This window comes from Papio anubis, chromosome 20, assembly GCF_008728515.1.
Source record: "Papio anubis isolate 15944 chromosome 20, Panubis1.0, whole genome shotgun sequence".
In the NCBI taxonomy this organism is placed as follows: domain Eukaryota; kingdom Metazoa; phylum Chordata; class Mammalia; order Primates; family Cercopithecidae; genus Papio; species Papio anubis.
In genome coordinates this window covers 38,033,878-38,050,232 of record NC_044995.1, presented here as the reverse complement: position 1 = coordinate 38,050,232, position 16,355 = coordinate 38,033,878, and the positions used below count along the sequence as shown (strand labels likewise).

At 51.9% G+C, this 16,355-nt stretch overlaps 1 protein-coding gene across 4 annotated transcripts in view; it reads right to left on the bottom strand.

Annotated features, from left to right (window-relative positions):
* Nucleotides 1–12,189, bottom strand: part of RFX1 (regulatory factor X1) — a 46,830-nt gene extending 34,641 nt beyond the window's left edge. Inside the window, exons 1-2 of one of the 4 annotated variants that reach the window (XM_009193685.4) lie at nucleotides 11,977–12,189; nucleotides 10,786–11,551 (exon numbers count right to left, since the gene is read on the bottom strand). Coding sequence is in view for 2 of the 4 variants with exons in the window: in XM_031659817.1 (XP_031515677.1) it covers nucleotides 11,433–11,551; nucleotides 11,977–12,078 (221 nt within the window). In the remaining 2 variants the exon portion in view is untranslated. Of the gene's footprint in view, nucleotides 1–10,785; nucleotides 11,552–11,976 lie in introns of those variants that run through there. The other 3 variants (XM_031659817.1, XM_031659818.1, XM_003915025.5) reach the window with 3 other exon arrangements.
* Between the last annotated feature and the right edge of the window lie 4,166 nt (nucleotides 12,190–16,355).

The following is a 16,355-nucleotide window of genomic DNA, read 5'->3' as shown; positions in this document are numbered from 1 at the left end:
CGCCCGGCCTATTTCATTTTAAACTTTCCAACAACCATGTCTGGGTTTGGGTTCTGTCTGCTAGATAGGGAGCTGAGGCTCAGAGAGGTTAAGGTGCTTGCCCCAGGCCACACAGCGGGGAAGTGGCAGGGCTGCATTTGAACTCTGGTGTTCGGCACTCCTGACTCATCAGTTTATTGCCGGGAAGCAGAGTCATGGGGAAAGCTGTCTCCCGGGGACCCGTGCCAGTTCCCTGCGTGCCTGCCATCTGGACTTGGGATTCTGATCAGCATTCCCAGTGGGAAGGTGTTTTGAGTCCAAAAAGCTCCTGTGAGCTGCATGAGGCCACAGGGGCTTTTTGGGCCCTCTGCCCGGGGGCAGTTATGGGTCTTGACACCAGATGTAAGCTCATCAGTGGGACAGTACCCTTCTGTGGCCAGGGGCCACGGAGCTGGGAGCAGGCCCAGGCTGCACTGAGAACCTGGCAGCTGTGGCTGACCTCAGAACAGGGCCGGCCTTGGCCGAGCTCAGTGGCTCACGTCTGTAATCCCAACACTTTGGGAGGCCGGGGCGGCTGTATCACCTGAAGTCAGGCGTTCAAGACCAGCCTGGTCAACATGGTGAAACCCCGTCTCTACTAAAAATACAAAAATCAGCTGGGCATGGTGGCACGTGCCTGTAATCCCAGCTACTTAGGAGGCTGAGGCAGGAGAATCGCTTGAAACTGGGAGGCGGAAGTTGCAATGAGCCGAGATCTTGTCACTGCACTCCAGCCTGGGCAACAGAGTGACACTCTGTCTCAAAAAAAAAAAAATTAAACGGGAGTAGTGGTGCGCGCCTGTAATCCCAGCTACTCAGGAGGCTGAGGTGGGAGAATCGCATGAACCTGGGACGTGGAAGTTGCAGTGAGCTGAGATTGTGAGATTGCTCCACTGCACTCCAGCCTCAGTGACACAGCAACACCCTGTCTCAGAGCAAAACAAAACAAAAGGAAAGAACAGGGCGGGACTGGCTGCTAAAGGGCGTGTCCCTCTCCTAGGTGCTGGGCTGGGCATGGCCTCCCTCGTCTCAGCCCTGCTGCAGCAGGGGATCGGCAGATGGTTTGGGGACCCTTGTACTTATGAGCCCTATCCCCAGGTCCGAAGCATTTGAGAGACAATGGGACAGAGGCATGAGTGGTTAAGAGGAAAGGCTCCACCTCCATGCTTTTGTGGCTCCTGCCTGGCCCCGGAAGGCATTTGGGTCTGAGAGCCCTGCCTGCAGCTGGCTGTCACACCGGGCAGTACTGCATCCTGGCTGGCAACTGGACCAGAGCCTCTTCTGCACTAACACTCAGCACCTGTGTGCCACCATGTTCCCAGGTGGCCCTCCAGCCGCAGGGTGACCCTCAAAGGAAGGAGGAGGTAAAAAACAACGACTGTTGTTGGTTGACCAGGAGCCCCCAGAGCCCTCCACTGAGGTCACCTCCTCCTGGCAGCCGTGTGAGGGAGGCACCATCATGTCCATTTTACAGTTGAGCAAGGCTGAGGGGTAGGCTGCTGAAAGCCTTGAGCAACTGGTGATGGGGGGATTGAACGCAGGTCTTTCTGACCCCCAGATACATATGTCAGCCTCCATCCCCACTCAGGATGCCAGGCACAGGGCTCATTTGCTTTTTTTTTTTTTGAGACGGAGTATCACTGTCATCCAGGCTGGAGTACAGTGGTGCGATCTCGGCTCACTGCAACCTCTGCCCCCACGGGTTCAAGCAATTCTCCTGCCTCAGCCTCCCGAGTAGCTGGGACTACAGGAACCTGCCACCACACCCGGCTAATTTTTGTGTTTTTAGTGGAGACAGGGTTTCACCATGTTGGCTGGGCAGGTCTCGAACTCCTGACCTCAAGTAATCCACCTGCCTCGGCCTCCCAAAGTGCTGGGATTACAGGCATGAGCCACTGCGCCCAATCTTCATTTGCTTCTTAAAGTCAGTACACGGCATCTTGCCAGTTCTTCCAACAGGGAGACCCAAGCGTCACCTGCAGAGGTTACACCCCCTGCCAAAGGCCGCAGTTAAGGGCAGCAGAACTGGCGAGGGGGAAGTCAGCCCGAGCAGCCCACAGGAGGCCGGGCAGTGCAGTGGTTCCCATCCTTCAGGCCTCCCTGTGCCTCCCTCCCCCTGGGTTCCAGGTTCTGCCCTTGGATGCTGAACTCAAGAGGTGTCGGAGTTAGCAGTGGGGCAAGGCAGGTGAGAAACAAGCCCTGGACAGGGATGGATGTGCCATGATTTGAACTTGGCTTCCTCCTAGCTGTGTGACTTTTGAGGGGAGTCTCTACGGCTCCATCTGTGAAATGGGAGGACGGCTGGCCCTAAAAGGCGGGGCCTCTGAGGAGTTCAACCTGATCCTGTGGGCAGCGCGTGGCCAGGCATCTGGCATGCTATAAGCACTCAGGAAATGGCTCTGGCTCCCTTCACTGCCCAGGGCCCTTTAACACAGTTCCAGGAAAGATGAAAATACTCCTGGCCCTGCCTCCCTTCCAGCGTCCAGAGCTTTGGGCTGCTGAGGATGAAGGAAACAGGATCTTACACTTGCCTCTTGGGTGTGCCCTCTGGGCTTGCGGCAGGCTGGGAAGGGACCCCAGGACCCTCCTGGCTGGAGGGAACTGAGCTGACAGGGCCCTGGGGCCACGCTTCCTGCCAGGTGAGGTCACTCTGGTAGGAGGAGTGGAGGCAGACAGGATGAGAAGCCGTTTGGGGTCTTCCCATCTAGCAGGTGGCCAGCCTTAGTGCTCCAAGGCCCAGGCACTCGGGCAGCAGGGAAACTTGCCCACCATGAGAGAGAAAAGGCTACTGCCTGCCTTGAACAGGACGAAGACCATCTTCCTCCAGTCCCTGCCCTCCCCAAACTCCTTCTGCCAGAGTTAGACAGGAGGAGGTTCCTCACACCATCGGGTCCAAATCTGGCCCAGCTCGGGTACTCAAGTCACTATAGCCAATGACCCTTCATCTGCCTGGTGTGAGACCCTCACCCACATGAACGCTGGCACTGTTTCTTAACTCATGAACATATTACCAACCTTCTTCTGGGCCTCAGTTTGCCTGTCACCTGGGGATAACGAGAACACCCAATTCATCAAATTCCTACAAAGATCCAATGAGATCAGGCCGGGTGCAGTGGCTCACACCTATAATCCCAGCACTTTGGGAGGCCGAGGCAGGTGGATCACCTGAGGTCAGGAGTTTGAGACCAGCCTGGCCAACATGGCGAAAACCCATCTCTACTAAAAATACAAAAATTGGCCAGGTATGGTGGCTTGTGCCTGTAGTCCCAGCTATTCAGGAGGCTGAGGCAGGAGAATCACTTGAACCCGGGAGGCAGAGGGTGCAGTGAGCAGAGATCACACCACTGCAATCCAGCCTGGGTTACTGGGTGACAGAGCAAGACTCTGTTTCAAGAAAAAAAAAAAACAAAGATCCAGTGAGATCAGCTCAGCACCCAATAAACACTGATAAGTGGCAGGTGTTATTATTCATTCAACAAATATCCAAGCCAGGTTGGGATAGAGGAGGAAGGAGAGAGGATCTTCAAGCTCTTGGGAGGGGACACCAAGAGGAAATCCAACCTAAGCTTTCATTGGCAATATCATGCAGATTCCTGGGCTCTGCTGCCCAGTGAGTCTGAAATGGCCCCAGAGTCTGTTTCAGCTAGTCCCTTAGATGATTCTGAGGCAGCCAGTCCTGACAGCACTCTGAGAAATGCTGGCCTTGGCTTTCTCAGCCCTAAGAGAGCTGGCCCCTTGTGGCCCCTCCCACAAAGAAAGGGCTTTAAAAGCTCCTCACTTACTGGCTCTTTCTCCTCCTAGGGACAAATCCCATGGGCCTCATCCCTTCCACTCAGGGGCAAGAAGAGGAGGTGATGATTAATTTCTAAAAGGCTAAGCTCAAAAGGAGGAGGTGGGAGATCAAGGAACAACCAAACCAACTTCTGTATTGGAGGCCTTCTCAGCACTGTGATTGTCAATCTTTTTCCTACAATTATTTGACCAAAGAGCCCTTTTCTACCTTTTAAGGAGCCTATATTAAGCAATTATGCAGGTTTGTTCCCTAGAGAGAAATAAATCACATACATAGCATGAGGTATTGTCCATATATTTGAGCATGAGAACCCTTTCTTTATGGAGCCTGGTACATAAAACGAGGGCATTACTGAACAAACCGTTCCTTGGCAATGAATCTGCCAAGAAAAGCACTAGTGGCTGCACCTATCTTCAAAGCCAGCAGCTGTTTATGGAGACTGTTTAAATCTATTACTTTAAATGAGGGCTTGGCAAAGTTCTGTAAAGGGCCAAGCAGTAAACATTTTCAGTTTTGTGGCTAGTCTTTGCAGCAGTTGTTCAACTCTGCCACTGTAATGTGAAAGTGGCCATGCACAATAGGTAAACAAATGAGCAGGCTGTGTGCGAATAAAACTTTATTTCTAGACACTGAGATTTTAACTTCATGTAATTTTCACATATCATGAAATATAATTCCAGTTTTGATATTTCCAATAATTTTAAAATATAAAAATCATTCTTCGCTCACCAGCCAAACAAAAATAGGCAGCAGGCCATAGTTTGTTGACCCCTGTGTTGGTTTTTTTTTTTTTTTTTTTTTTTTGAGGCAAAGTTTCGCTCTTGTTGCCCAGGCTGGAGTGCAATGGCACAGTCTCTGCTTACTGCAACCTCTGCCTCCCAGGTTCAAGCGATTCTCCTGCCTCAGCCTCCTGAGGAACTGGGATTACAGGTGCCCGCCACCATACCTGGCTAGCTTTTGTATTTTTAGTACAGATGGGGTTTCACCATGTTGGCCAGGCTGGTCTTGAACTCCTGACCTCAGGTGATCCTCCCACCTTGGCCTCCCACAGTGCTGGGATTACAGGCACGAGCCACAGCGCCTGGTCTGACCCCTGTTTTGGATGCCAGATTCTCTAATTAAATGGTTTACATATTCAGCAAGGCCCTCCCAAAAACATAGAAAGAAAACTCACTCTCTTCATCTGTAGAATGGCTTCAATAATGAACTTGCAGAAGAATGGTAAAATTAAATGGGATGATGTGTGTTTCTCTCATCCTCTATATTCAATTCATTTAGAAGATTTGTCAATTACTCCTCCAAAATATATCCTAGAGGCCGGGTGTGGTGGCTCATGCCTGTGATCCCAGCAATTTGGAAGGCCGAGGTGGGTGGATCATTTGAGGTCAGGAGTTTGAAGCCAGTCTAGCCAACATGGGGAAACCCCGTCTCTACTAAAAATACAAAAATTAGCTGGGCATGGTGGTGTGTGGCTGTAATCCCAGCTACTCAGGAGGCTTAGGCAGGAGGATTGCTTGCGTCTGGTGGGGCAAAGGTTGCAGTGAGATGAGATTGTGCCACTGCATGCAAACAAATACACACACACACACACACACACACACATCTCCTAATGACTGGGCACAGTGCTCACATCTATAATCCCATCACTTTGGGAGGCCAAGATTGGAGGATCACTTGAGCCCAGGAGTTCAAGACCAGCCTAAGCAACGAAGTGATGCCTTATCTCTATAAAAAACTGCAAAAATCAGTTAGGCATAGTACCCCTCACCTGAAGTCCCCGCTGCTTGGGAGGCTGGGGTGGGAGAATCATTTGAGCCTAGGAGTTCCAGGCTTCAGTGAGCTATGATCACACCACCGCACTCCAGTCTGGGCAACAGAACAAGACCCTGTCACTTTAAAATATATCCTGGACAGGCATGGCGGCTCACGCCTGTTATCTCAGCACTTTGAGAGCCCAGGGCAGGAAGACTGCTTGAGCCAGAAGTTTGAGACCAGTCTTAGCAGCATAGCTGAGACTCCATCTCGACAAAAAAATTTTAAAAACTGTAAGAGGCTGAGGTGAAGAATTGCTTGAACCCAGGAGGCAGAGGTTACAGTGAGCCTCTCTGCAAAAAAAAAGAAAAAAAGAATGCTGCAGATCCATTCCTGCCTCACGGCCTTGGCCCCACCTCTTTCTCCCACCTGGCGTGCTGTCCCCACCGCCACCTTCACGGCTGGCTTCTCCTCCTTATTCAGGTCTCAGCTCATATGCATTTCCTTGGGTCTAAAGCACATAGCACTATTTTATTTGCTTACTGACACTGTGTTTCCCTGTTGAGTTTATTTTCTTTCTTTTTCATTTTTTAGAGACAGGGTCTTGCTCTGTTGCCCAGGCTGGAGTGCAGTGGCACAATCACAGCTCACTGTAACCTTGAATTCCCGGTCACAAGTGATCCTCTGGCCTCAGTCTCCAGAGAGCAAGGGACTACAGGCTCAAAGGCGACAATTCTTTCACTAATTTTTAATCTTTTGGCAAACGGGTCTCAGCCATGTTGCCCAGGCTGGTCTCAAACTCCTGAGCTTAAGTGATCCTCGTGTCTCAGCCTCCCGAAATGCTGGGATTACAGGCATGAGCCACTGTGTCTGGCTGAATTTATTTTCTTCTTCCTAGTTCCTCTTCCCTCCATGACTGGAAAGGTAAGTTCCCCAACGGCAGAGACCTGGTGGGCCTTGCCCCTCACTCTGTCTCAGCTCCTAGAAAACTGACAGACAAGGCCGGGAGCAGTGGCTCACACCTGTAATCCCAACATTTTGGGAGGCCGAGGCGGGCAGATCACCTGAAGTCAGAATTCAAGTCTAACCTGGCCAACCTGGTGAAACCCTGTCTCTACTAAAAATACAGAAATTAGGCTGCTGCGTGGGCTCACACCTGTAGTTCCAGCACTTTGGGAGGCCAAAGCGGGTGGATCACCTGAGGTCAGGAGTTCCAGACCAGCCTGGCCAACATGGTGAAACCCCTGTCTGTACTAAAAATACAAAAATTAGCCGGGCATGGTGGCAGGCACCTGTAATCCCAGCTACTTGGGAGGCTGAGGCAGGAGAATCTCTTGAACCTGTGAGGCGGAGGTTGCAATGCAAATCACGCCATGTTGCACTCCAGCCTGGGCAACAAGAGAGAAACTCCATCTCAAAAAAACCATACCAACACAAAACAAAAATTAGCTGGGCATGGTGGCAGGCATCTGTATTCCCAGCTACTTGGGGGGCTGAGGCAGGAGAATTGCTTGAACCCGGGAGGTGGAGGTTGTGGTGAGCTGAGATCATGCCACTGCACTCCATCCTGGGTGACAGAGTAGGACTCTGTCTCAAAAAAAAAAAAAAAAAAGAAAAGAAAACTAGCAGGCACATAGTGGGGGTTTCGACTCTTACTGTCCAGGCAGCATAAACGATGCACCAGAACACACTGCTAGTGAGCAGCAAAGGCAGGTTCCAGTCTACCGACTGCTGAGACCTTGTGAGAAAGTTACTTCCTCCTGCCAGTAGCCGGCTTGTGCTACAGAGCCAGGCAATGCCTTCTGGTCCAGAACAGGCCTGGGGAGCACGTGGGAGTCTCTCTAGCCTAGGAAGACCACGTCCTGTGCAGCTGCTATCGAAGGCAGCATCTCTGGGAGGGGCAGCCTGACCATCCCCTTCCCCGAGATGCTCAGGTACATGACAGAGGAGAAGGGTGAGGACCTCGGCTCCAGAAACACCATTTCTAGCTCCCCACCTTTCCCACAATGTCCACATCCCCACTCACCCAGCTGCCTCCTGGAAGGCTTGGGACTGAGTCTAGGCCTGAGCCCAAGTAGCATTTTGTTTGTTTGTTTTGAGACAGAGTCTTGCTCTGTCACCCAGGCTCGAGTGCAGTGGCACGGTCTTGGCTCACTGCAACTTCCGTCTCCCTGGTTCAAGGGATTCTCCTGCCGCAGCCTCCTAAGTAGCTGGGACTACAGTCATGTGCTACCATGCCCAGCTACTTTTTGTATTTTTGGTAGAGCTAGGGTTTCATCATGTTGGCGAGGCTGGTCTCGAACTCTTTACCTCAAGTGATCCACCCGCTTTGGCCTCCCAAAGTACTAGGGGAGTGAGCACCCAAATTGAGACACTGTACCTGGCCAGGATTTTTCTTTCTAGTGACTCTCCTAAAGCCGGAGAACGGCCATTCAGCAGCAAGGGGAGTGACTTTCCCACTACAAACTGGATTCCTGGTAGCCAGCTTCCTGGCTCCCTGTCATCCACCCACACAGTCCAGCAAGCGAGACGCGGGTCAACCTTTAAAGCCACGAGGGCTCTCACTGGATTCAAAATGATAAAAATAAAAGCCAACTGTGTATTTCCGAGGGTTGAACAGGAAGTGACAATCACCATAACAGCAGAGGCTAACATTAACATAACTACGTTAGCAATTACTTTGTATTTAGTTAGTTTCAGCAATTCCTATGTATTTGAGGTTCCACAGGCATTATTTTCCGGGATCCACAGCACAGAAACATGAGATTGAAAGGATTACCAAGGACTACTGCCCCTAGATGAAAGGAGGGAAAACCGAGGCCCAGAGAACTTAAGTAACTCGCCTAAGAGCACACAGCTAGAAAAGCTGACTGTTTCAAGTCTGCTTCAAACCAACCTACTGTTCTCTTCCTAGTCAAATGACTCCTCAGGCCCTTCACCTGTAAATGGAACTAGTGACTAAGGCAGTCAACAAGACCACATAATTGGTAACATCACTTTCTGCTCAGTTAGCTTTTTCTTTTTCTTTTTCTTTTTGAGACAAGAGTCTCACTCTCTGTTGCCCAGACTGGAGTGCAGTGGCCCGCGATCTCGGCTCACTGCAACTTCCGCCTCCCAGGCTCAAAAAATTCTCGTGCCTCAGCCTCCTGAGTAGCTAGGATTACAGGTATGTGTCACTACGCCTGGCTAATTTTTTGTAGAGATAGGGTTTAACCATGCTGGCCAGGCTGGTCTCAAACTTCTGACCTCCAGGTGATCCACCCATCTCAGCCTCCCAAAGTGCTGGGATTACAGGCGTGAGCCACCACGCCCAGCCTGCTCAGTTAGCCTTTCTAAGAAGTGCTAGCCGGGCGTGGTAGCTCACGCCTGTAATCCCAGCACTTTGGGAGGCTGAGGCGGGTGGATCACGAGGTCAAGAGATAAAGACCATCCTGACCAACATGGTGAAACCCCGTCTCTACTAAAAATACAAAAATTAGCCAGGCATGATGGCGCTCGCCTGTAGTCCCAGCTACTCAGGAGGCTGAGGCAGGAGAATCGCTTGAACCTGGGAGGCAGAGGCTGCAGTGAGCTGAGATCAAGCCACTGCGCTCCAGCCTGGCAACAGAGCGAGACTATGTCTCCAAAAAAAAAAAAAAAGTGCTGATGATCCTTCTAGCAACTTGGCATTTCTAGCTTTCTTGTTTGCTTGTTTGTTTTACTGAAAAGTAATCTCCACCTGTCCTAACTTTCAAAGAGTCCCTGCCTCCTCTAAAAAGGGCCTGGGCTAGAAAAAGTACCTGGAGAAGTGAGGACCCGCCAACCCCCACCAGACTAATCTCAAACTCTTGGGGAAAAGCCTGAAATGATCCTTTTCCTTGGAATTTATTGACTAATTTAAAAGGAAACGGCTGCAGTTTGCACACTGACACTAAGCTCAAAAGCAAGACGGAGAATAACCCAAGGAGACTTGGCCTGGCTGGCTACTTAAAAAAAAAATTTTTTTTTCCCCGAGCTGGCAGGATATTGTCACCCTAAAAAGCAGTGGCAAAGATTATCCTCTCACAAATATGGATAGCTTCCCCTTTCCTCTGACCGCTCCTGCCCACGTGGCCCTAGAGGCTGGGACCTTGTCAGTGACATGTGACTCGGTTGACACTCATTTGACACAAAAACATGTGTCTGGCCAAGAGAAGCGGCTTTAAAAAAATCTAAGAAATTTCCTGAGGCGCCATTTGGTCCCCCGTTCCCAGTAGGGGAGACCTCAGTGGGCAGGACCTAGAAACGTCCCATCACCAGGAACAAACCCCTGCAACCCCAAACCAGGAAACATCAGGTCTCAAACAGCAGCCCAGAGAAAAGCACTCAGGTTTCTGTTCCTCTAAAGCAGTCCCTCATGATCACTCCTCCCTGCCATGAACTTTGATTTCTGCAAACCAAATCCTCCACGCTAAAGCCAAATCGATTCCTAGCTCCTCCATGAAACTCCTCCCAGAGAGAAGGTGGCAGGTTTAGGAGTGGGCTGCAGTGTTGAAATCAGGACTAGCTGACAGTTATTTTATCAAACCAAATTCAGAAACAGTAGATAGAAGGAAAAAGTTCAAAGATAAGCCGTAAGCGAAATTCCTGGAAGGAATGAGGAGTCCCCGTACTGCAGAAAAAGGGCGATGTCAATGATTCTCCCCATTTTATAGGATGGAAAACCGAGGCCTCAGATGGACAGGCACTTGTACAAGCTCTGAGTCCTGGGGACAACTGCAAGGTTCTTAAGGAAGAAGACAATCGCTTAGGGATCTGGAAGGAGGCCCGGGTGATGGTTGCCCCACCTGGTTCCGGAGGTGGAGGTTGGGGAGACCCAGCGGGCCCCGCCCATACTTTCCCTCCTGGTCCCGCCCACCCACCTTGGCCCCGCCTCGTCCCTCCCTCGCTCCCATTGGCCCAGCCTCCCCAGGCCCGCCCCTTCGCGCCTCCCGACATATAAAAGCCCCCCGCCCCGGCCAGCCGACCTCCACTAGCCGCCGGCCTGCGAGCGCCCGCCCCTCGCGGGGGCCGGGCCGCGGGGACGGGGGCGGGTGGTGTCGTTCCAGCCGGGCCCCGGCCCCCTCCCCCACGGTCCAGACAGTCGCCGCCGCCATTTTGACCGCCCGCCCCTTCCCCCCGGACTGTGATTACAGAGACATCCACCGCCCCGGCCCCGCCGCCCGCCTCGGCCCGGCCAGCCACCCCGGGGCCGCCCCGGTTACCTCCGCTTCTCCCCACTGCTCTCTCGGAAAGGCTTTTCGGAGGTCTCGGAGTCGATGTTGGGAAGGGGACTGGACGTGCTGGGGTCCCCGGGCCAGGCCGGGGGGGTGGGGGTGGGGGTCGGCCGGGCGGTTGTTGTTGTTGACTCGCGTTGCCGGGTTGCTTGGTCGCCACGACTACCGTGGCTATGGCGCCTCCGTTTCCCTCACCGGGGCAACTGTTGCTACCCACCCTACTTACGTCACGCGCTGGGGGCGGGGCCCCGGGTGATTGGCGGCGCCAGGAGAACTGATTGGACGGCGCCAGGCCTTGCAGATAAACTATTGGTCCCAATGCATGCTTTTCAACACCCTCTCGACTTCCCAGCGATCTGATTCATCGGTATGAATGTCTATCAAAAGAAACTGAACCCTCAAAGGCAGCCGGGCCCGTCACTCCCGCAGGGAAGCAGCTGGCTAAGAATAAAGGGGTGGGACTTGTGAGGACGGGATTGGTTTGCCGCTGTAAAATCGACCTCCTGGTTCGACTAAAAGGACGTCAATCTACCAAAGGTTTGCCGCGCTCTCTAGCTGGAAGTCGTGCGCATGCTTGGCACGCAAGGCCGATTGGGAGTTGTAGTTCGCTCCTGCGTATACTTTACATGTCTTACCGAATTAAAAAGGCGAGAAAGGAAGGCTCCGCTCCAGATTTCTCTCTCGCTCGGTGGGCCAGTTTCTGGCCTCTTGCGCTGACGTCAAGGGAGGAATGCGGTGACGCAGCGCAGACCCTCTGTGACGACAGCAGCGAAGGCCGGGCTCGGGGTTCCATTACGTCACTGGGCGCGCATTACCCCGCCTCCACTGCCCATGGCCGCGTCGGGGTTGGGTGGACGCGGGAGGCCGGGGCGGGGTTCGATCCCAGCTCCCACCCGCTGGGGCGACATCCTCCTCCACCCAAGCCTGCCAGACAGCGCGGCCGCCGCGCCCTCTGCCGCCTCCCGGTCCCCTCCAGCCGGAAAAGGTCACCGCTGCCTGGGTGATCGCGGCTATCTCTGCCCTGCAGGCGGTGCGGCCGCCCTGGGAAAGGTCTCTGCAAGGCGGGGGACTTCATTAGCGGCTTCAACCGCGGTAGATAAGCAAAGGTCAGCTCCCGGCCCAGCCCAGGGAGCTCGGTCCGCCCAGGAGAGCTCACCACAGTCCCCGCCACACACACACCTCCCACACATACGCTCCTCCGTGCCTCAGTTTCCTCAAGTGACTGTCCCGGTGCTGCAGGACGAGAAGAGACAGAAACAGAGCCCGGACTAGGATGAGCATCTTGGGCGCAAAAACTCAGTCATCAAGATAATCTTCTAATTCAGTATTTGTTAAATATCCAAATTAAGGGGAAAAAATCTGTGATGAACAAAACATCACATCACAATTTTAAATAAAGACAGGATCCGCCAACACAGGGATTAAGGTGAGATGCGTTGTGCAAGCTCAGAGTCAGATCTTTTATGTTTGGTACAATTTTTTTTTTTTTTTTTTGAGACGGAGTCCTGCCTGGTGCCCAGCTGGAGCGCAGTGCCAATCTCGGCGGATCACTGCAAGCTCCGCCTCCTGGGTTCACGTCATTCCCAGGCTTCACACCCTCCTGAGTAGCTGGGACTACAGGTTTCACCACCATGCCCGGCTAATTTTTTTTGTAGGGCGTTTGCAGAGGACGCTTTCACTGTGTTAGGCTTTGCATGGTCTCGATCTTCTTTTTTTTTTTTTTTTTTTTTTGAGATCGAGTCTCGGCCTGTCCCCAGGCTGGCGTGGCTGCATTCCCAGCTCACTGCAAGTCTGCCTCCGGTTTACGCCATTCTCCTGCCCTCATACCTCCCCGAGTAGCTGGGACTACAGGCCTGCCACCCTCACTCGCTAGTTTTTGTATTTTTTAGTAGAGACGTTTCCACTGTGTTAGCCAGGATGGTCTCGACCTCCTGACTGGATCCGCCTGCCTCGGCCTCCCAAAAGTGCTGCTGGATTACAGGTTTGAGCCACCGGCCGGTCTCGGGTCTTCTGACTTCTCTGGATCCACTGCCCTGGGCCTCCCAAAGTGCTGGGATTACAGGCATGAGCCACCGCGCCCGGCTAAAATAACATTTAAAATATATATATTTTTGTCATTGATTTCGTTTTTATATTAAATTTTAGGTTTTAACTTTTTATTTTATTTTTATTTATTTATTTTATTTATTTATTATTTTTTTTTTTTGGAGACGGAGTCTGGCTCTGTGGCCTGGGCTGCAGTGCAGTGGCGCAGACTCTGCTCACTGCAAGCTCTGCCTCCCGGGTTCAGGCCATTTTCCTGCCTCAGCCTCCCTAGTAGCTGTGACTACAGGCGCAGGCCACCACGCCCGGCTAATTTTGTTTTTGTATTTTTAGTAGAGATGGGGTTTCACCGTGTAAGCCAGGATGATCTCGATCTCCTGACCTTGTGATCCGCCCGCCTCGGCCTCCCAAAGTGCTGAGATTACAGGCGTGAGCCACCGTGCCCGGCCAACTTTTTATGTTTTAAGTATCAATTATGACTGAGCTCTTTGGCCTTCTCTGAAATTTTGCACTCTCATCCCAGGTAGGCCCTAGAACAGCAAGAGGAAAAGAAAACAGGCTCAGAGAGCCCTGAAGTCTAATGGCAGCCCTGCTGTGTGGCATTCAGAAAGTGACTCCACCTGAGTTTGTTCCCTAATGCAACCAACATTATTTCCTTGGTGCAATGCCCTGGGCTGTAAAAGTGAAAAAAGGTGACTTCATTTATGGTGGCTCACACCTGTAATCCCAGCACTTTGGGAGGTCAAGCTAGGAGGATCGCTTGAGCCAAGGAGTTCAAGACCAGCCTTGGCAACAAAGCAAGACACCTGTCTCTACAAAAATTAGCCGGGCATGGTGGTGTATGCTTGTAATCCCAGCTACTCCAGAGGCTGAGGTAGGAGGATTGCTTGAACTTGGGAGGTGCAGGTTGCAGTGAACCAAGATTCTGCCACTGCACTCCAGCCTGGGCGACAGAGCGAGACTCTGTCTCAAAAAAAAAAAAAAAAAAAAAAACAATTAGCTAAGCGTGGTGGCATGCGCCTGTGGTCCCAGCTACTCTGGAGGCTGAGGCTGGGAGGATTGGTTCAGCTGCGGAGGTGGAGGCTGCAGTGAGCAATGATTGTGTGGTCCAGCCTGAGTCTCAGAAAAAAAAAAAAGGAAAAAAGAAAAGAAAACAACAGAAAGCAAACAACTCCCTTGACTTTGCATTCTAGAACAGGATACAAAATAAACAGTGAGATAAATATATAAGATAGGCTGGCCAGGTGCGGTGGCTCACACCTGTAATCCCAGCACTCTGGGAGGCCGAGGCAGGCAGATCACAAGGTCAGGAGATCGAGACCATCCTGGCTAAATAATGGCGAAACCCCATCTCTACTAAAAATACAAAAAAATTAATCTCACATGCAGGGCGGTTTCCAGTCCCAGCTTTTCACTCGGAGGCTGAGGCAGGAGAATTACCCAAACCCAGGGTGGAGGTGGAGAGTGCAGGCCAAGGAATCACCACTGCACCCAGCCTGGGCCATGTTGGCGCAGACTTGTCAAAAAGATAAAAAATTAACAAATAATACATAAATAAAGACCTTGCTGATAAAACAGGTTGCAGTAAAGAAGCTGTCTCAAACCCACCAAAACCGAGATGGCCATGAGAGTAACCTCTGGTCCTCACTGCTACACTGCCACCAGCACCATTACAGTTTACAAATGCCATGGCAACGCCAGGAAGTTGCCTGGTATGGATCAAAAAGGAGAGGCAGAAGGGAATAATCCACCCCTTGTTTAGTATATCACTGGCAAATAATACATGCAGGGTTCACGCCTGCCATCCCAAATACCTTTGGGAGGCCAGAAGCTGGCAGATCACTTGAGGTCAGGAGTTCAAGAACAGCCTGGCCAGCATGGCGAAACCCCGTCTCTACTTAAAATGCACAAAAAGAAAAAGAAAAAGAAAAAGAAATACAGCCCTTGAGACTGCTCTATGGAGTAGCCATTCTTTTATTCCTTACACATTTGCTCCCACTTTACAGACTCACCCGGAATCCTTTTTTTTTTTTTTTTTTTTTTTTTTGAGATGGAGTCTCACCTTGTTCTTCCCGAGGGCTGGGTGCAGTGGCATGACCTTTGACTGACTGCAACCTCCCGCCTCCCAGGCTCAGCTTCTGCCCTTCTGCCTCAGCCTCCGTAGGCTAAGGCGACTACAGGCTGGTGCACCACCACACCTGGCTAATTTTGGTATTTTAGTAAAGATGGGGTTTCACCCTATTGGCCAAGCTGGTCTTGAACTTTGGCCACCGTGCCAGGCCCTGAATGCTTTCATGGAGATCCAGGAACCCTCCTTTGGGAGTCTGGATCAGACCCGCTTTGTAACATCTCTGCTCCCAGAATCTCCACAAGGTTAAAGTCCTGCTCCATCTCTTTCAAGTGGGATTTTCTGTGCCCCTGTGACCCTGGATGGAGAAGAGGAGAAGCAGCAGCTCCAGCTCCTGCTCTGGAACCAAGCAAGCTGAGCCCCAGCCCTGACATATCCCCAAGAATTAATGAGGCACTTCCAGGCAGCCAAGAATGAATCCCAGCTGGCAATACAAGTCACATCAGGGCCCCTGACCAGCCAAGTGGGTCTTGGCATTGTGGGGAGGGAACCAGAGTTCCCTATTTCCACCTCCACCCCAGCTCTCTCCAATGCCCACAAGTAGCTGACCAAGCCCGGGAGACCATGTCACCGCCCATCAAAATATTCAGCTGGACGTGGCCTGGGCCACCTGTAATCCCAGCACTCTTTAGAAGGTCGACTGGCTGGATCTGAGGTCAGTGCAGTCGAGACCAGCCTGTCTAACATAGTGAAACTCCATCTCTACACAAAGGGCTGGCTAACACGCACCAAGCCTGTAATCCCAGCACTTTGGGAGGCCGAGACGGGTGGATCACGAGGGTCAGGAGATCAGAGACCATCCCATAACACGGTGAAACTCGCCTCTACTAAAAAAAATTACAAAAAAAAAAAATAGTCAATAAGTGGCGACTGTGGTCCCAGCTACTCGGGAGGCTGAGGCAGGAGAATGGCGTGAAACCCGAGGTTGATGCAGTGAGCTGAGATCCGCCACTGCACTCCAGCCTGGGCGCATGTGAGCCAGACCCAGCCCCCAAAAAAAAAAAAAAAACAAAAAACAAAACAAAACAAAAGTTAGCTAAGTATTATTGTGGGCACTTAATCCCACACATACTTGGGAGGCTGAGGCAGAAGAATGGCTTGAACCTGGAAGGTGGAGGTTACAGTGAGCTGAGATCACGCCACTGTACTCCAGGCTGGGAAACCATCCTGGCTGGGCCACGGTGAAACCCCGCCCTCTACTAAAAAAATTTAAAAACTAGCCGGGCGTGGTGGCGGGCTTCAGTCCCAGCTACCGGGGAGGCTGAGGCAGGACAATGGTGGAACTCCGGAGGCGGAGCTGCAGGAGCCGAGATCGCCACTGCACTCCAGGCTGGGCGACAGAGCGGGACCCCGTCTTCAAAAAAAAAAAAAAAAAAAAAAAAAAAAT